Source organism: Halichoeres trimaculatus, unplaced genomic scaffold, assembly GCF_033239565.1.
Source record: "Halichoeres trimaculatus isolate MK-OKI-2021-1 unplaced genomic scaffold, fHalTri1.1 fHalTri1_scaffold_8, whole genome shotgun sequence".
Lineage (NCBI taxonomy): Eukaryota > Metazoa > Chordata > Actinopteri > Labriformes > Labridae > Halichoeres > Halichoeres trimaculatus.
Window position 1 is genome coordinate 7549882 of NW_027437186.1, and position 21258 is coordinate 7571139.

General features: G+C 39.6%; 2 protein-coding genes across 8 annotated transcripts in view; both read right to left on the reverse strand.

Annotated features, from left to right (window-relative positions):
- Positions 1 to 1393, reverse strand: part of sorbs1 (sorbin and SH3 domain containing 1) — a 59242-nt gene extending 57849 nt beyond the window's left edge. For all 7 annotated transcript variants that reach the window (XM_074675180.1, XM_074675181.1, XM_074675179.1 and 4 more), the window contains exon 1: positions 1262 to 1393. The gene's annotated coding sequence lies outside the window, so the exon portion shown is untranslated. The remainder of the gene's footprint in view (positions 1 to 1261) is intronic.
- A 1363-nt stretch (positions 1394 to 2756) lies between these two features.
- Positions 2757 to 20816, reverse strand: pik3ap1 (phosphoinositide-3-kinase adaptor protein 1). The gene is made up of 17 exons (XM_074676112.1): positions 20661 to 20816; positions 18221 to 18637; positions 16599 to 16843; positions 16354 to 16492; positions 15935 to 16077; positions 14243 to 14375; positions 13852 to 14048; positions 13587 to 13764; positions 13433 to 13495; positions 13090 to 13341; positions 12609 to 12665; positions 11450 to 11643; positions 11291 to 11363; positions 11021 to 11191; positions 7823 to 7893; positions 5822 to 5922; positions 2757 to 3256 (listed from the first exon to the last, which is right to left on the reverse strand). Exons 1-17 carry the CDS (start codon positions 20689 to 20691, stop codon positions 3142 to 3144), a joined length of 2580 nt encoding a protein of 859 aa, XP_074532213.1. The 5' UTR covers positions 20692 to 20816; the 3' UTR covers positions 2757 to 3141.
- Between the last annotated feature and the right edge of the window lie 442 nt (positions 20817 to 21258).

The window sequence follows — 21258 nt, forward strand, 5'->3', positions numbered from 1 at the left end:
TCTCTGTCTTGGAAGCATTTTGATTAATTATTTGTGTTGGGGTTAATAATTCATCACGGTAGTTCAGCTTCTTGTTACTCGAGTACTGCTGGGGTCGAGAAAAAAAGTACTGCTGCACAGAACAATTAAAAACACAGGTAGAAGGTAAAGCTACTGACTAATGACAGCGCTCAACTAACTCCCACTGGATTAAAAGCATTCAGAAGAGGAAATATTCCAAATATCTGCCAGATTTGGAAATATCACAAGGGTGCATGTAAGGATATTAACGGCGTTGATTAAAAGAACCTGTTCTGCTGTGCCTTGTGTTACAATTGTGTGTTTTCAGAGTCCTGCTCTGTGCTGTAATTTTACACTTACAATGTGACACTGTAGTTTGTTGACACACACTGTTCATTATGTGGCCTCAGGCCTGTTTGTTGGTCAGAACATGAAGTTCAACATTTCAACCTGCTGTGTCAATACCTGCACTTACACCTAAGCTCAGTTAGACATTCATGAAGAGTCACTCCAGTAAGAAATACTGTTACCTCTGAAAATTGAGGCACTGACACTGTCTTTAAACTCTCCCTAAAGCAACTCATGCACTTCAAACACTTTCAATGAGAACCTGAACAGAATGCAAACGAACATGCTGAAAAAAAAAACAAAATCAGAGATGCTATTCAATAAAGTCTGTGTGAGAACTGCATGTCCTACAATAGCCATTCAATGAGATGCGTGCTTCTGATGTCACAGCCTCATTGTCTGCATGTGAAGTAGTCCATGACTCAGTATGACAGCCTGCTTACAAACCTCACTGCGTCTCTACCTGCGGCTTCCATAACACAGGCAGGCGACAAAGGATCAATCAGCTTTAACAGAATGAAGGCAGGTAGCCGCTTATTCAGCACGGAGGAGGACGTCGCACGCATTTCATTCCTGATCCAGAGTGCGGCACCCATGGCGGGTCGCATTGCCACTGCATGCAACTGCCTTCACTGCAGTAACTGTCCCAACACTGGAGAGCTGCTCTGCTGAGATGCTTTAATATAAGGTTTATTCTGATAAATTCAGGCGTTTCTTAAAATAAATCCACACTTACCGCCTTAGCTAAAAAAATAACGTAATGAGTGGCACCGGTTTTTCATCATGCTGTAACATGGTTCATCTGAAACTGTAAATTCCACTTAAAGCTGGTCATGTGGGAAATGAAGATACTGTAAAACATGAAAACCCCACGGTCACATGCAGCAGTGATGAGGCGCAGAAACACGCTTACCTCTCTGTGATGGTAATCCAGTGTTGTGCTCGCTGTAGCAGACACACTTCACTGCGCTCTGTGCGACGTCGCCCGCTCTCCAGCAGCGTCCTGTCAGCGCTTCACACTCACCGGCACCAGCTGCGTTAACTCCGCAGCACAGCACGGGCAGAGAGCACCGGGGGCTGGGCACACTGACCCTTCAAAATAAGAGCCTGGAAGTGCGTTTAAAGGGAAGTTGGTCTGAAGGTTAGAGCAGTGAGCATTTTTCACTTAAATAACTCCCATTTATAGAATTTTGGCAATTGGAGGGGGGACACTAAGAAGCATCTTTTATTAGCTGCAAGTTTTTTTTTTTTTTTTTTTTTTTTTATCAACATGACGTTTGAGTATTTGTGGTGCAATATGTGGTTCCCTTACTATAACATTACAGCTTCCATAGCATGCCAGTCTTTGTTTCTGTAAAACAAAACAAAGCAATACAAAACAAAAAAGGAAACAAACAAAACAAAACAACACAAACAAAACATCAACACAACAACAAAACAATGACAACAACAAAAAAACAAAAGAAAAATAAAACAACAAAAACAACAAAATCCCTAAAAAAAAAATTCAAAACAAAAATCAAAATAAATGAAAATAACGTTACTCCAAAGTGCTTCACAAAAGGGGTGTGACTAGGTATGGCTCTAACACGGGGGAGTTGTAACCATAGACTGCTTACTATATGGCCATAGTCTCTGTGACATCACCAATTTGTTTTTAATACACAGTTGTGAACACTTATGCTGGACTCGACCCAACTTTGTTAAAGTTAGGGTGAGGTGAAGAGGCTGCTTGGCAGACAGCTTCAGGGTAACCACCTGTCAGTCAAGTCAGCCATGCCCTTATATGGGCATAACTTGTTAGTTTAATAACTTCAGAAATAACCACTTGGGAATAAAAAAAACATTCTGCCGCTGGTGTGAGCTGATGGAGAAACAAGCTATTCAGAACCAACCTGTTTTCTGAAGCAGGCTGTAAACTCCTCTATTAGTCCTATAAAATTGTCTTTTTTGAATGGGTGTGTATGTGGTTTCTGTTTTTCCTGGAGCCAGCCTCAAGTGGACAGTCAAAGAACTGCAGTTTCTTTCAATACTGGTTTACTTACATGGTCATTCCTGGGTTTGCCCATCACCCTGATGCTGTAAAGTGATTTTTAAGGCTGACAACAGGTTTATGTAGTTCTAACATTTTTAACTCTGACTAATTTGTTCTACACTCATACTATTGTATTGTACTATAACAATGAAGTTTGCCTTGATTCCACTGCATAATAAATGGAATCAAATATAAAAATGACTCACACGTTCAAATATTTGGAGATTGAATTAGAGAAAACACAAAATAGAAATATTATGCAGTTTTTAGTGCTGAGGTACACATGGACCGAAATACCCACCATCAAGTTGAATAAGGGCCAAGTCTATAAAAAATGATTTTTTACAGCTCATGTTTTTTAATTATTGCGGTATGACCTTTTATAAAGTTTACAAGAGACTTCATACAAACAACTCTAAGTCATCAATAATGCTGACATCGTCTGAGGTGTGCTAAAGAGACACAACTACACGACGACTTAAAAAGAAGTGAAAGCATACCTTAAGACACATTTTTGTTCTTTTGCAAACCAAACACATGATACAAATAAAACAACACAAATAAACTGATTCATAAATGTAAAGTAGGTCCTCAAAACTCCTTCATGTTAGAACATGGCCTCTGCCTGTTGTTGGGAAACTGATCCTTCTCATTTTGTTGATTCATCTTTTCAGATGCCAAGTTGTTCAGTCTTTTCAGCTATCAATAATAATTTCAAACTGTCAGGGGAATAAACCCAACAGAAGGAGGGCTGTTGATCACCGTAAGCGTCGAGGTATAGGAGGCGCTGTAGAGCTGACTCTTTGAGTCGGTCTCTGAGGAACTGCTCGAGTCGGGCAGGAGATGTAGCGATCGTGCCCCTTCTCTGGTACTCTGCAAAAAGGCAAACAAAAACAAAAACAACAAAAGGTAAATGATTCTCCTCTGTTGCTTCTTCTGATTTCTGGATGCAGTCACCAATATCAACCAAAACACAAGCATGCTCAGGTTCTCTGACTGTCAGGGTGCTCTGCCACTGGGAATCTCACTAGTGAGATTCTGCATGATGCCTGGACTACAGCAGCCGTTATGTGTGTACAAATCATTGGCTGTTTTCGAAACCACCTACTAAATACTACATGTGAATGTAGTATGTAGTAGGCACTACATACTACCTACTGCTTTTTCTTGTAGTATGTAGTATGACTGTTCTGTTGGGTCTGTTTTGTAGTATACTACTCTAGCTTCCAGTCTCGGAAGGTGGAGCTACAGATGATGTTGTTTTTTTTGCCTTTATAAATGTACTCAACAATCTATCTAATCTTGACCTTTTGGTTATTTTGTTAATCATATCATAGCAGAATCATCATACTTGATTTCTAATCTTACACCAAAAGTTATATTGTTTACTGAAAATAAATCTGAAAGAGATTTTATTTTTTACAGCTGATGAAAAAACACATCTATATAATCCACGTATGGTTTAAAAAGTGAATTTGTAGTTTATATGGGCTAATAAATTTGAAGAAGTAAACACCTCTTTTACGACTGGAAGTGACAAGATTTACTGGTGTTTCTTCTCATCACTTCACTTCTATCTCACAGACCATCTAACGATAGGGCTGTGTTGTAGTTGTATTGCCGACTCATTCCAGTAGATGGCGGTAATTCACCAAAACCTGCCACCCGCATAGACAAACAGTGTTAGCGCAGTGCATTGTGGGTAACAGTATGCCAAGTAGACTGGTCCGTTGCATACTGAGAAATTTTCCTGGATCAGTGGGACATCGAGGGATTTTTAGTGTACTGCAGGTTTAACAAGTTTTCCCAAACCGACTTCTACATACTAAATTTCAGCCAAAATAGTAGGCACTGCTAGTGTAGTAGGCGGTTTGGAAAACAGCTGTTGTGTATTTGTAGCTCAGCACTGCCACCAGTGGTCAACCCGAATTCACAGAGCAGAGCAACACTTTGATACAGAACTCACTGCCAAGCTGCAGAGGACTTAAAAATTGTTCAACTACATCAGTCTACCTGCTCTATGAGTAACAAGTCATGAGGTTTCTTTCTGTCTTATTGTGAGTAAATCATTATCAAGAGCAACACAAAATGAGCTTGATAGGTTTGTCCCCAAACAAGCCAACCATGTTGACTGGTCAATTTAAGTTGCCTTTAGGTGTGTGTGTCTGGTTGTTTATTAGTGATAGGTTGGAGACCAGTTTGGAAAGGTTTCAGCCCCCTTTGGCAAATGGATAAACAGATGTTAGAGCCTGTACATGAAGACATCATGAGGTTTAACCCCTTATCACTTTCTCACTTTGGTTTTCTCCCGCAGACACAGCTGTGACTTAGTGGTGGAATAACATTTCCTGTTTGTTGTGTACTGCCTTGCTCATGACTGTGTGCTCTTTTTATCCCCTACGTGTTCCACACATTCTCAGCTATTTAACCCTCTCTACAAACAATCATTTAGAAACCAGAAAAGCACTCAGAGAGCCCAGCCTCATACTGTGATTGTCACCAACACTTTAGTCCTACTTTAATGTTATACTTTCTTTCAGCAGACTGTCTGTTACAGTTTGGTGTTAGTTGCAGGTATGTACGATAATTTGTTTCCTGACAGTGTTGAAAATTATGATGACCCAGTACATATTTCATATTCCTGATCCTAGTACCCAGAATATTGCCAGGATCTGGATCGTACTTTAACATCCTTCAGAAATGATGGTGACCTTGTCTTGGATTGTATTGCTTTGCAAAGCAATTCGACCATTTATCGTGGAGTTATATACATATATGGTGAAAACAGCCCTATCTCACAATGATAAAAAATCCTTTAAAAACATCCTGGATCCAGACGGTGATTCGGATCACCTCCAAAGTTTAATCACTTCTTCCTTATCTCATTTTGAACATTTCCTGAAAATTTCATCAAAATCTGTTTGTTAGTTTTTGAGTTATGTTGTTCACAGACAAATACACAAACTCCCAGTCTGCTCTATTTGAAAAGATGTAGATCGGCCATTTTTAGTTGGAGTATTCAGTCAGGGGAGCGCTCTTCCATCAGCCAGTGCTGTAAGCCTGTCCTGTTTTGCTCATTTCAGGGACAGTTTGACACTTTAATCCGTTACTTCCACTCATGCTCATGGAGGAATGTTTCTGAGACAGTATTTCAAAGCTGGAATGCTCACAGTATTTTGTTTGTGTCCTCCTGTTTATAGTTAAACAGGTCCCTGACGTAGGATACACTGACTTTGGTATCAGGACTTGTTACTAATAAAAAATGATTTATTTAATGTCCTTCACAGACAGAGCAGGTGCTGCGAATTTCCTTTGCATTGTAAGGTTATGGAGCTTTACTTCCATAACGAATTGACTTTTAAACCCAACATGGCCAGTTACGGGAAATTTCTTTCTCATTTTTGACGTCAGTGAAAGCAAACAGAGCTGTAAACTGACCTTTCAGGGACTCGTGGAGGAATCCTGGGTGGAGGAGTGAGGGCTGGAGCTTCAGAGAGGCGTGGAGGTCGAGGTGGAGGCGGGAGATTTTCCATCGCGTCCTAAAAAAAAGATATGAACATTAAAATAACTTCAAATAACTGTTTAAAATGAAAATAAAACAAGAATTTACAAACAGAAGCTTTCTTTAGTGTCAGTTCCTCAATTTTCATTCCCCAAGTCGAGTGTGAGTCAGCAGAGAAGAATTCAAGTCAAGCTCCAAGTCAAGTCCTTATTGTTAATATCGTTATTCCAAGTAACACAGCTGCTACACTCCAAACTACTGACTGTGTAAACCTTAGCTTAAAGCTGTAGGATGTCTAGACAAGAAGAAATCCTGTCAGTGTTTTTCATTTTTGCCAGAAATCTGGGTGTTCTGATTGATGACCAGCTGACCTTTAAGGTTCATGTGGCCTCAATTTCACAGTCTTGTCGAAATGCCCTCTATAACATCAGGAGGATCAGACCCTACCTGACACAACAGGCCATGCAGCTTCTGGTACAGGCTCTTGTGATATCATGCATCGACTACTGCAACTCCCTCCTAGCAGGCCTCCCTGCATGTACATTTAAACCTCTGCAGATTACCCAGAATGCAGCAGCACATCTGGTCTTTAACCAGCCCAAAACAGCACATCACTCTGCTTTTAATCTTTCTTCACTGGCTTCCAATCAAATTCAAAGCTCTTCTTCTGGTTTACAAAACAGTGAAAACAATGGCTCCTGCCTACCTGGGGTCCCTCATCCAGGTCTACACTTCTTCTGGCCCACTACGCTCTGCTTGTGAGAGACACCTAGTGCTCCCAGCCCAGTGCGGCTCCAAATCACTAGCCAGACTCTTCTCCTCTGTTGTGCCCAAATGGTGGAATGAATTACCTAACTCTATATGATCCAGAGTCCCTTTCTACTTTAAGAGATGTCTGAAAACTCATCTGTCCAGGGAACACTTGTGCACTAAAGCTGACCCTTCTCCTCTTTGCCCTCAGGAGTAGAATGAGTCAGTAAGTCTAAGACTTAGCTCTTATGAGTTTTCAGCACTACTACTAATGAATTTTGTTGAAAATTGAAGTATACTTTTGCAGCAATTAATTGTGGTTTGTTGGCTTGTCGATTATTGCACGGCTCCTCTTGGTTATTTGGGGCTCTGTCTCGGGATTAGTCAGTGGAAACGCCACAAAGTGCACGCCATACCGAGAAAAACTTGAGAGTCTATCAATAAAATGAAGAGTGAGGTTACGTTAGCTCTGCTTGGTGAGGTTAGAGTTGGTAGATGAGCTCTGATAGGACATAACCAGGATTCACTAATGTTACATGTTACAGTCACGTTTCAGAGCGCCGGGCTGTGAGGAAACAGTCTGCTCACCTTTCGGACACTAAACTACAAACTGAGTTTAAAAAGTTTGACTGTTGTGACCTCTCTAATAATAACTCTATATAACTGTTTATAAATACATTATCTTGTCGCTTTGCATCTTGGGAAAGATTGACTTGAACAAAGAGAGGAAGTGTTAAAACGATGTGCACGTTTTGGTAAGAGTCACGTCTGAACTTTTGATATTTTCTACCAGGTACAGGAACATGGTGGTTAGACATGTTTTAGCGTCTTCCTACCAGCAGTATTCAAACTCTGATCACTCTCTGATCACACTCTGATGTCGGTTTCTGAGAAACCTTTGCACAGCCAAGCTTCACAGACTTCACAATAAGAGCTCTTTGACATTAAGTCTCCCGCTTCTAAAGATAGAGACACACCTGTAGATATTTATGATCATCAGTGTGTGCAGTCTCTGAGTAATACTGAGAATCTACTCTTGCATAAGACACCACACGAGAAACCTGGCAGCCTGTTTTGTTTGAAGACATCAACCCAGAAATCAAAGCAGGGATGAGTATGATGAGTTTGAGCGCTGTTGGTGTAAGCATCCTTGTAAAATTGATGTTTTTGTTGAAGGTCAGGCTCACCTCAAAGTCCGGCTCTGTCCCGCTGCTGTAGCTGAAGGTGCTGTGAGTGCTCAGCCTGTTGCTCTCTGTGCCTGACGTACAGAAGAAACTGGTCAGTGTGCATGTTTGCGCTTTATGAGAGTTTCTGAGGTTAGTGTTTGTGGTGAATGCACTTTTTCACCAATGGCGGAAAATAGGTTTGAGACCCACAACAAAGCCCGTACAGTTGCATGTTTGTGTTTGCAGAAACAGGTAGGAAGCTTCAAATGAGATCAAACAGAACAAAACAGAGAGCAGATAGCAGATGATTTCAGTGTGAGAACCATGAAACTGTCAGCAAAGTCGTACAACTCACATCAACACATCACAGCTTTTGAAGCAGCTCTGCTTAATTTTGTTTGCAACTTTATGACATTTTTTTCTTTACGAGAAAATTTAAGATACAAATTAGGAAAAGTAGGACACAAAACAAAATCCAAAGGAGTGACAGTTTATTCACAAAATATACAACCAACCACAAAGTTGTGTTTAAAGTACGGTGAAAAAATCTGAGCAGAGGAAGACTGAAATTGATTTCTGATATCAACTATAAAAACTCGGGTTAGTATCTTTAAACAAGCAAAATAAATTTGAAATTTGTTCAAAAAGTAAACTGACATTGTGATTGTTTTTTGTTTTTTTTTCCCTGAAATTATTCATGGGATGTAAGCCAAACTATTTAAGTGTCTTGTTATCATTTGTCTCTTGTTTGGGATTTAAAAGCACAAAGAATTTCACTACCCATAAGCCATCAGCATTCCTAAATGAAAACGTAGCTTCGTGACTCAAATTAGAGACAGGTGAAAGTGAAACTGACGTGAGTCAAAAAGGTACTGAGCGAGTCAGGACTTTTTATGGTCTCTGATGACATGTTGAGTCAGGATGTGGGTACTCAGACCTGTGAGGTAACAGTCTCTCAGCTGATTGGACCAAAGTCCAGCTGGCTTGGGGGCTTTTCCTCTCTTTTATTGGCTATGTGCCGTTAAACTCATTCCTCAACTGGTCTGAAAGCACCAGAATTGAAACACAGTTGTATAATGCATTGTTGAGATGTGAAACTCATTGTTTACCAGCATTTTGATAATATCCCAAAACTAACAGAAGCATGTTAATCTATGAAATGAACATGATTTTTTTGTTTAACTTACCGTTTGCTATCCCCAACCCTCGAAGCACTATGATTATGGCTTTGTGTTTTTTTAAACACATTTATTAAAACTTCATTGCCTTGTCAGGAAGTGACTCTGTTGTATAATAAGGAACACTCACTTAACAGTAAATGTAACTTGTGTGTGGAAATTCAATTTAACTCATTATGAATAATTAGTTTCAAAGTAAAAACGTCATTAAATACACAGGAAATTGAGTCATTAATACAAAGATTTGTTTTGCAAATGCTGCTTAACCAGAATACGTTTGTTATACTTGGATTTTTTCCATGCCCAAAAATAAGTAGTTTAACCAACATTATAGAATATGCAAATAATGGCCTCTTTTTTATGTAAATCTAGCGGAACATCTTTATGATCTTAAGCCAGAGGAAATGAAAGAAGGAAATAAAAGCAACGATCACAGACCCTTAAAATACTCATTGTTGTGTTTCCAGAAGTTGAGAGAAGAAACGATGATGTTCTGAACTAACAAACCTTCATTTGCTTTTACATAAAGGATGGGCGCTCTGCTTTCTTTGTTTAATTATTTAAAGGAACAGTGGATAAATATGAACATTTCAGTGCATCATCCATGTGAATATCCCAGAGTTAGCTAAAAGGCTGATTTTCATCTGTCGTCTCCAGCAGTGTTCCAGATCTCAGCATCCTGAACAAACACAGACCAATCAGGCGCAAGTCTGACCTGATTGGTCCACCAGAGCAGATACCCCCCAACCCCCTCCTCCAGCAGGGGGGAGGAGAATGCCAAAGTTAAAGAGCCATCTCTGCTCTGTTTATGGCTGTAAACAGCCTCATATTTCCATGCACAAGCTTCCCATCTCGGAAGAAGACAAGACTAAGTGGCTAGAGTTCATTTATCAAGGAAATGTGCCAGCTACACCCAGTAAAACTGTGCATGTGTGTGCTAGTCACTTCACGGCTGACTGCTTTTCCAACTTTGGACAGTACAGCAGAGGGCTAGCGGATAGACTGGTCCTGAATCCAGGCACATTACCAACCATCCGCCAACAAACCTGGGACCCTGGAAATGTGAGTATTTTAAATGCTGTGTGCTGTGGAGCAGATGTAAAAGCTTTTCCTCAGTGTCCCCCCTGTCTCTGTGTTAGCTTCAGGATGCTAACTTTAGCTGCAGTTAGCCTGTTGTTTTAGCCTGTTACGGTAAACGAGCTTCGCTGTTTTCTAAATATTGTGCACTTGGAGCTCGTGGCGCCGCTCTCAGTGACGCGGAAGAGCAGGGCGGTGTCAGCAGTGTCTCATTTACATATGAAGGTCACGCCCAATAATCAGAGCGTTCTGAACAGAGGGGCTATGAGAGCCTGGAAACAATGCTGCTGTGCTTGATTTATTAGCTTTTTGGACCAAAACATGTTACTACCATTTCATGAAGACATCAATGATCCATATTAAACTGCAGAAAAGGAGCAGAATATGGGACCCTTAACCAAGCCCAAAGCTATCAGGCTCAAAGGAGATATTCAAGCAACTCAATAACAGCTGGATGTCATCTTATTGTGGACCGGGGGAGGGGGAAATACAAACACTGTTGGGTGATCCGCCCAAAAGTTCTTGGGCCTCTGGGAAGAACATTTATTTCCCCTGAACTAAATTTTGACTCTGGCTCCTTTGGTCAGGAACAGTAAGTTCTGGGGAAAGTACTGTGGTGGAATGTCAGCTTAATTTTAATGCAATAAGTGAAATGAAGTTAGGAAATGAGATGATCACAACTGATTTTTCTTTTGAGTAGAGATAGGCTTAAGATTCTGGTAGCCAGGGAAGCGTTAAAAACACAGGAAACAGAAAATCATGTAATATGTTGCTTTGCGGAAAGTTAGTCTAAACCTTAGGGAAAAAAAGAAAAAAGAACAGTTCAGCCAATCCAACACATAACGCAGCCTACTTGAACACCACTGAAGACTACCTGAGGCTCAGATTGAGTCACAGCATTTTAGCAATAGTTCAATCACAGTGGCAAAAAAAGACACTAAATGAAAAAAGCATGTGGACTCACTGGATGTGCTGGACGTGCTACCTGTCTTCCAGCCTCCTCTCTGTATAACATGGGCCGCTGCAGGCGGAGGAGGAGCCACCATCCTGGGTGTCGGCTCGTACACTGAACACTCCAGAGTCATGTTGGAGCCCCAGTATAAGTTCCTCTGCAGTGGAGCAGTTATCTCGTATTCTGAAAAGTGGAGACATGGGGCAATAGAAAAGAAAGGGATCTAACACCTAAATGGTAAAATTAATTATGGTCAGCTCACTGAGAAAAATCCCTCATTACCAAGCTCTTTTCCACTCTTTTCTCTTTCTTTGTGCCGTCTGGTGATACTTTCTCGTAATCTCTTCAGGTTTTCCTTGGAGAAAGGTAACAAATAACACATTGCACGTTAATATCCAGCACATGTCTGTCGAAATCCTCTCCATGGTGGGTAAGTCTTACCTGCTGATAACGTATTGAGCTGGCCCTCCGCTCGTGATCAAACTGCCAGTCCTTAAACTCTTGGACAGCTTCGTCCACTGTGATTTCTCCCACTTTCACCCTCTCCTGCAGAGAGATGAGCTGTTTCTGTCCAGGTGTTTTCATTCCAGCAAAAGGATCATACTCAGGTAAGGGCGGCTCTGCAACTGGCCGGGCTAGAATGATGGACAATGACACATTTTAGGAAAGAAGGGAATGCATTCAAATGACTTTAAAGAGAGGCTATTCTGCTTTCCCACATGCTAACATGGATACAAAGTAACAATGCTAGGTGTTCAAGCTAAACGTGTGCAGATTTTCAGACCTCTGCATATTCATGAAATGCTGTAGAAAGCTTGCTGAAATTTTCACGACACCAAGGTCTGCCCATAGCTCTGCCACTGTTAGGCCCCAGAGAGCTGGCCAATCAGAAGGAAGAGGGTTTGTGAGTATTAAAGAGACAGCAGCTAAGTGTTAATGACAGAAGCTAAAATAAATGCTTTCTATCAGGGTGAAAAAAATATCGATATTTTTAAGGTTTGGATCATTTAAAGCTGCTACAGGGGTACCAGAGGGACAGTATAAAGCTTTAGGAAAGCAAAATACCCCTTCTTTAATTTAAACTTCCTCTGTTTTTGAGCCATGACTTTTTGTGATGTAAATTCAACAACATAACTAACTTGTCCACCAAATTCATGTTTGGTCCATTTCCATGCCGGGCTTTTCTGCCCACCTGCTAATGCAACTTTAAAAAAAAACCTGTGGACTGATCAGGTGATCTTTGTTGTTATCTAAATGTACGAAAACAACAACAAAAAAACAACAACCCTGAACTCCATACAACAAATCTTGATTATGATTATAATTTACTGACCAAAATCACTTTTTGATTTAAAACCTGTATCCTGTCGGTATTTGAGCAACAGCTGAAATACATATTCCACAGATTGCGTTTTTTTAAGATAATTTTACAGATTTGTAGTCATCCATGTTGTTTGGTCAGAGAGAAAGTGTCAGGGCTTATTCCAGCAATTACATAAAAATATGAAAACTTTGAGATGGTTTAATCATGTTTTAGATATGATGGTTAAACACACTTCAAAAATTACAAAGATACAGTTCTTATAAAACAGTGCTTTACCTTCTACACCTCCAATTTCCATACTGTCTCGTTGGGATACAGCTCTATCTGGAAACACTATGAGAACATCAAATCATTTAGTTTGCCAAGGAGTCATTTTAACATGTCGGGTGAAAATAAAAGCAATTTGGTGACTAAAATTAAAAAAAATGAAAAAAAAATAAATAAATATAATAAATAATGAAGGAAAAGCCAATAAAATTCATTAGAATAAAATTTAGGAAAGAAAAACACATTGGAAAAAAAGAATAAAATGAATAAAAATTAAACAACACAAAATAACATTAAAAGATATATAAAAAAATACATGGATATAGCAAAACAGAAAAATTAAGAAAAATTAAATTAAAGAAAATTAAACAAAGCAAAACAAAAAAACAGAATAAACTACACAACATAAATTGATATAAAAGCATCATGAAATATAAAAAATAATAAAAAAAGAGAAATAAATAATAATTCACAAAAAAATTCTGCATACCTTGAGAAATGTAAGTCATGCGCTTCTCGGCCTCAGGCTGGACCTCGGGTCTGGGGATGGGTGCAGGTGGACGGTTCAGGATCCTTGGATCATAAGTACTGTTTAGATCCACTGTGTCATAGATATCCTCAGGAATGAGTTTGTACGGATCCTCTTCTTCTATTTGATCCAAGTCAGTTGTATCAGCTTTTTCCTCTTCCTCATTTTTAGGTTGCTGGAGTTGATCCTGGTTCACACCAGAATTTGGTTTCGCTGAGGACAAAAAGAAAGCACACTTTATTCAATCCATCCATCCAATTATGTATCGATCTAGCCATCAGTGAACTGACAGATGAAAATAAACCTTGGAAAAACTTCCTGAGCAAAGCCTCCTCTGGGTTTTCATCCACTGCTGCCATCACCTCATCTGAAAATCAAAACATATCAGAATCAACTCTGACAATCTGTTTTATAATCTCTATACTTCATGTGCCAGTTCATAAAATATTTAAACTTACAAAAGTCCTCTGCGTATTCAGGAACTAAATCCAGCATGGACTCATATATGTCCGCTGAGCCATCTGAGTACTTCATAATGATATCTTGACTATTATTTGACATAATCTCATACACATCTGCGCTGTCCTCTGTGTGGACGGACTCTTCGAGATGAGTCTTTAGCATGTCTGCTGTCTCCTGGACATCAGAGAGAAGAGAAGGCCCGTGTGTCAAACACTGTGAACCATCGTTCATCAAGAGAGGAACTGTCACTAATGTACTCACAACAAATTCATCCATAAACTGCCTGAGATCAGTGAAGCCGCTCTTCTCTGCCAGTGTGTTGGGGTAATCTCCATATCTGTTCATCACACTGTACGCCTGCAGAGCCCCGGGGCACTTCATGAGGAGGGTGGTCAGTTTCTTCAGGCCATGCTTTGCAGCGAAGTGGAGCAGTGTGGGGAACTCCTCACTGCGCTGACCTGCACAAACAGCAATCACATCCTAACATTAGCGTGACTGTCGGATGTTTTTTCAGCTCTTTTCAGGCTCTGATGTTTTAGTGTCGTAATTTACGATGGCACTGCAGAAATGGAAAACAGAAGTGACAGAACACATCTGCGACATGTGTTAAATCACATGTGGTAACCACAGGAAATCTGAGGCCTGTACTCACATGACGCCATATTGTCCTCTTCTATCTGTTTAATCCCAAACAGCTGCAGACTATTTCCAGGCATCCTGGCTTTAAAGGAGTCAGTTAGCATGTCATCCAGCGAGTCTGTTGCATTGGACGACAAGTTGAAGGCCTGAAAGTGTAAAATAGAAGCTGAGACACAGAGCACTTTTGTTCTGTAGACAGAGAAACAACATTGATCTGTTTACCTGAATCAACAGCATCTTCACACCTGTGTTCTATCCTAACCTTGTATTAATCTACTGTTGGTTAATGTACTACAAAGACCTGACAGCATGTGGTTAATGACACCTCACACAAGCTGCATGTACATTTGCTACCACAGCATCACACACACCCCCACACACACACACGTACACACGTACGGGCTCCGGGACCTGTCTCTTTGTGTGATGAAGTTTCTGTTGCAGTGACAGTGGCAGTAAAAACTCTGTTTCACAGATCAACAAGTTGTTGTCTAGTTAGTGAGATCAGAGAAACACAAACTGTGATTATTACTCACACTTTACATTTTCTACCATTGGCATTGTTGTGTTTTGATGCTCCTGTATGTGCTTTATGTAAATGTAATGATATGTTGCCAACAACAGATAAAATAAAAACTGATGCTTTTAAAAGGCTTTAAAGTTAGTGCACATTTATCTATTCCACTGGATGAGGGGCAGGTACAACCCATCACAACCCAATCAACCCAAACTGATGAGCATGTTTTAAACTGAACCACAGGAAGAACATCCACGCACCCATCTAAGGAAACAAACCAGGAACCTTGTGAGGAAAACGCAAATTACCCATCCTCCCTTTTGACACCCAAACTCTGCTTTTTCTGTCTCACACACCCACCCTTTAGTTTCCCGTCATCTCAATGTCTCACCTACACTTGGTTTGACACTGTTAAGGGGAAGTTAAATTCACTTTCGTTTTGTTTCCCCCGAGACTGGCTTTAACTTGAACCATGATCAGCCAAAGTTAAAGGCTGACAGCAAACATAGAAATATATATATTTTTATGAGACTTCAGCCCCTTCTTGGGTAAAAGACGTGGTCAGTTGGTGAAACTGGTCAATGTCTACAGTTCTACAAGTTTCATTTAGAAGACACTTTTGTCCAAAGTGACATGCAACACAAGCAAGAATTTAGACGGACAGAAAAAAAAACAAGTTAGTGCAACAAAGTGCTACAAGTTTTTTTGCAACAGGTGCTGCCTGATCGTATTATTCTACTTTTTTTTTTTTTTTTAATAATAATGTAGAATAATCAAGCCAACTAACCACAATCAATTGCTGTAACAGTAAACTTCAACCTTCAACATTTAGTAATTAGTGCTGAAAATTTACTAAGAGCTGGGTCTGAGACCTTCTAACTCATTCTACCCCTATGTATATCTATTTAGGTATATCGATATATCGACACTAACCCTAGAACCAGTATTTCTATACTGAATATAACATTTCCCTTTCTTGTAAAAAACATTAAAACTCCTCAGAAGTGCAATAGTCATATATTTTAATTTTCCATTCAATCCCACAACTCAACCATTAAGTGAACTTGAAGTAAATACATTTTCAACTTTTTCTTTCTCATCCAAAGGATTCTATGTGAACAAAGCTCTTTATAATTTGTTATAATCTATTCCTACAGACCACATCATCCAACTGTGACAGGGCCTCACCTGGCACATGAAGCGAACAGGATCAGTAGCATCTTCAAGGAGCCGACTGACTTCCCCCATGACGGTGTAATACGTCACAGGCTTTAATCTGAGGGAGGACTGGTCAGCATACAAGGTCAGTGATACGACTCCAGCAGGAAGATCTGTACCAAAAAAAAGAAAAAAATACAAGTTTCTTTAAATGTGACCTTTCAAGAGAGGTATGCCTCTAGAAACTAAATTCGAGTTGCATGATTTTAAATTGAATGTTCATATTTTGAAGCTAGATTTGTGTGCTTTGAAATTGTATTCAAACTTACTACAATTGTTTTAGCAACAACTGCTTTAGCAGTCATTCAAACTAAGGATTAAAAATTCAGTGGCTCAGATCTTTCCCTCAGTAGAAGAACAAAAACATTGTGGGATCTTTGGATACTTGCCAGGTGCTGAGACGCTTATTGTATACTCATTCTCCAGACTGCCTGGAACTCTTTTGGTGGAGAAGTTTTCAGATGTGAACTCCACCTCCGGGGCTGACTCCATTTTTTGAGTCATGATGATGAATATTTTCACCTGTTCCTGAACAGAATAAGAAGACTGTTAGAATAGAGCTGAAATAATTATCCTGAATCATATTATTACTCCCTCAGATGCTTTCCATAGAACTAAACACTTCTATATTTACCCCGCACTGGACTCTGTTTGGCTGAACTGTGACGCAGTTGAAGTGAACAGGTGTATTATCGATTTCCTCCTTTGTTGAACTGTTGGTCACAGGTTCTTCATGCTCTGGTGAAGGTTCCTTTTGCTCCCCAGATGTAACTTCCTCCGTTTTATCAGAGATGAGGTTTTCAGGTGAGGAGGCGTCTGTCTCGTCCAACTCTACTTCAGCTGCGGCTTTGCTCTTCTGTTGGGCCTCAACTTTTCTGTCTTTAGGTTTGAAAGAAAAGAAGAAAAGCTTCAAATGAGTATAATATGATATGATTTGATATATGATATGATATGATATGATATGATATGATATGATATGATATGATATGATATGATATGATATGATATGATATGATATGATATGATATGATATGATGTGATGTGATGTGATGTCTTCTTCTGTCGTATGTCCTTAGACCTCCAGCTCCATTGCAGCAAGCCAGTCCAGCGTGTCACTGTCCAAGTCTTTTAAGCCACTTGGCTTAAAAGACTTGATGTGATGTGATGTGATGTGATGTGATGTGATGTGATGTGACATGATATGATATGATATGATATGATATGATATGATATGATATGATATGATATGATATGATATGATATGACATGATATATGAGACATGATATGGTATGATATGTAATTAAACAAAATGACATGATATGCTATTTGAGATATGATAAAATATGATATGATACATGTGATATGATATGATATGATATGATAAGACATGATATGATATATGACATGACATGACATGACTTGATATGCTATAATATGTTGTGATTTGATTTGATATGATATGATATGATATGATGTGATATGATATGATATGATATGATATGATATGATATGATATGATACGATATGATATGATATATGACATGACATGACATGACTTGATATGCTATAATATGTCGTGATTTGATTTGATTTGATATGATGTGATATGATATATGACATGACATGACTTGATATGATATGATACGATATGATATGATATGATGTGATATGATATGATATGATATGATATGATATGATATGATATTATATGATATGATATGATATGATATGATATGATATGATATGATATGATTATAAAAAAAAATGTTTTCTTCTATGGCCAAAAAACATGTGTAGTACATTAAAAGCTTAGTTCTGAGGAATTTGGACTATAACTAATTTTAAAGAGGGGTTTTTCTGCTTTTCCAAATTCAAAACATGGACTTGCTGAAATGATGAGGCTATCACATAAGGATGTCTGCACTACTTAATACAATTAAAAAAAAGGTTTTTTTTTCAAGCTGTAAATAACATTAAGATACTACAGAGAACCAGAGGGACTGTACGAAGCCTGGCAAAGCAAGCCCAAGTAAAAACTGTTTTGTTTTGATGGATTTTTTGATTCATCACTTTGAATACTCTTCTTGAGTTATTACGCTGTCAAAGTTTTCAGCCATGTAAATTCTAATTGTTTATTTACTTCCTCTAGATTACAGCTCCATATCTTGTGACTTTTCCACATAAATCACACTCATTGAACGATTGCTCGCAAAACTTCATTAGGGGAAGCACAAAGGTATTAAAGTGTAGCGTACTGTCATTGATGGACTCCAGTACGGTGGAGACGTAAACAGCAGGCTCGTCCTCAGCAGATATTTTTCTCCACATCGGCCAGTCCTCAAAGGTCTCTGACAGTACTTGATCCTCTGACACACCGCACAGCAGCACCACCACTCGGTGTGGAGGATGGAGCAGTCCCTGGAGTGCTGCTTTCAGCTCTGGGTCACAGAGCATGTCTAAGAAAACTCCCGTCAGGAGCAGCAGAACACATTTGCAGCTTTGGAAATATTCAAACTGATGTCCTGTGAGCTCAACAGATGAGCTGACTGAATACAGCAAAATAGAGCATCCCTGGATTTTCCTCAAGATCTGCTGTAAATACATTGCCCATTCTTCTGCATCCACTGTGTGAAGGATTAAAATCTCACGCTCTGACACGGGTCCAGGATTTGCTGAAAAATAATATATTTCATGTTACAAATGTACATGAACATGGGAATGGGAAAAATTGAGAGTTCAAAAAACACATAAGAGGACACAAGACCATAGACTATTAAAAAAAGTGGTCGTCATCACATCAGTTCGAAGTGAGGTCACCACAAAAACTGCTCCCCCTGATGGCTGGCTGCAGTATAGGTCAAAAAATACATCTCCCTAGTCATTCCAGATGTGCTGTGGTCTAACTTTCAAAAAATAAATACACCTGTTTAAAAAATTTTTCTCACATCCATGTGCTGTGGTGATATGATGGTATTGGGTTCAAGTCCTTTCTATCTGAGAATTTTTTTGTGTAATTTATTTGTAGGGATGGGTACCTTTCATATTTGAAACAATACAGTACCGATACCCAGTACCTGGCAATCACTACCGGTACTCCATGGTACCAACTTTTGGTACTCTTTTTTTGTTGATGTGGTAAAAAATATCAATTTGTTTAATACTAAAATACAATTTCTTGTTAATTTAACATATTTGTTTTTCAATATATAACCTTATAATGCTGTATTCATGTCCAGCATGGAAAATTGCCTACTCTTCCACTCCCATACAGTCACAAGGATGCATTTAGGTACCTAAACATGGCACCTTTTGCTTTTACATGAAACGGTACCCGGTACTTTTGACAGGATTCGGTCGTGACAGGATCCGGTACCTATTAAAAGTACCTAATTCAGTACCCATCCCTTGTTATTACATGTAAAAAGCGGGTTTTCACGGCATGTTTTTCATGCTCACTTCTTTCAAGATCGGTAAAAAACATCAGAAGGGAGAGCCAAGAAGAGATTAGACTCTCAAAAGAAAAAAATATATATTATTTTTGTCACCCGGCTCCACTCGGATTCTCTCAGAGTCCCTCATTGTCTCTATTGCGCAGATCCTGGCTGTACAATGGCAGTGCTTGTGACGGAGTTATTTTTTTGGTTTCTATGGCCTTAACCAATAATGAAATGGTGCATAAAACCGTTTAGAATGCATGATCAGAAAAATTTGGGGCTAAAAATGTTGTCAGCAGGTCAAAATAGCCTGGATATGGAAATTAATCCTGGTAAAATCCAGATCCTGATCCTGATCCTGTCATAAAAACATTCTGACATATTTTTTCCATATTGCCCCCTAGTGGAGGTCCTTTGTCGGAAATAGAGTTTGCTGACGTTTACGCAGTACATAACACTGTAGAAAACTGACCACTGATCATCTGGAATCAAGACACACCTGTGGGACAGGTGAAGTTTGTAATGATGGATGTTTGAGCAGACTGAGGGGCTGATTTATACAGAAATGACAAAAAGAAATAGTTCACAAATAGAGCATTCATATGTTACGTCGGTAAGATTCCCTTTGAAACAAGTTTGGTCACCTCTGTCGTACCGGTTTGTTATCCACCCTAATCTCATGAAAACAATTAAGTCTACGTGATCTCACAGAGAACAAAGGCTGCACTGAGGGTTGGATGTGATGCTGCAGGTCGCGTCTGCTCCAGAACACAGCGGTGTGACTGTCAAGGTGCCTGTGATCAGGCCATGAATGTCTGATTTGTTTGGTATGTCTGGGCAAAGCCAGCAAAGAGCTGTGCAAACACAGCACTGTGCAAACACTGGCAGGTCAGGGTAATTGAGTTGGACTCATTAGAGTGTTTCATGTAAAACAGCCATTTCTCTGTCATCATAAGTCACACTGATGACCGAGCAGAGGCCCAGCATCTGTTTGAGAACGCACTAATACAGCCGTGTGTCTCATGTTCATGTAACCAGCTTGTTACCATACAGGAAGGCTCACACGCTTGCTTCCTCTTTTCGATGCGCTCAGAGGTTACTTGTAGATGAAAGTTCAGTTCAATAAAATCTTTGAAAACGAATGAAAGATGTTCTAAAACATTGTGTGTCGCCCATCACTGACTGTCAACAACTTAAATACACATCCATGTTTAGATATCTTCATCATCAACAACAAATATCTGAGAAATGTGGTGTTTACCTGAGTCAGATCTTCGGACAGGTTCCTCCATGGTGGTGAAGCCTTCACAAACTTAATCCACGAGGAGCATAACAAACTGGACCTGCGCTTTCTGGAGTTACCTGAAGAATGTCTCCTCTTCAATCAGACCCAGCGTTAGCTTTCACCAGCTACAGCTCTTTGCTCTGTTGTATTAATAGCAACCCTTAGTTTCCTGGTTTGGGTGACTCTGACCCACTTCCTGAAACAGTTGAAGAAGTGAGAAAATGCACAGTGGTGTCATTTCGTACATGTCTGCGGTGACACTTGCTCTTGGTAACTTTTTAACTGACCTTTGATGGTTGTTCAGAGCCAAATAAAGGAAACTAAAAGGAGCCCTCCTTAGAAAAACACAAGGTACACACACTGAAACTGAAAAACACTCCCTGATACTGCCACTTTTCTCTCTCTTGTTTTAAAACTACATCAGCCTTTATGTGCTACATCCACTCACCTGTTGTTAAACTCACAGGCCTCTTCCTTTTTTTCACTTCCTTGATGAAGTGAGTTAAGTTTCAAGAGTTTCAGACCGGTTCAGGATGCTGTGTGTGTGTGCAGCAGTGTGAGACCATATGTCCTG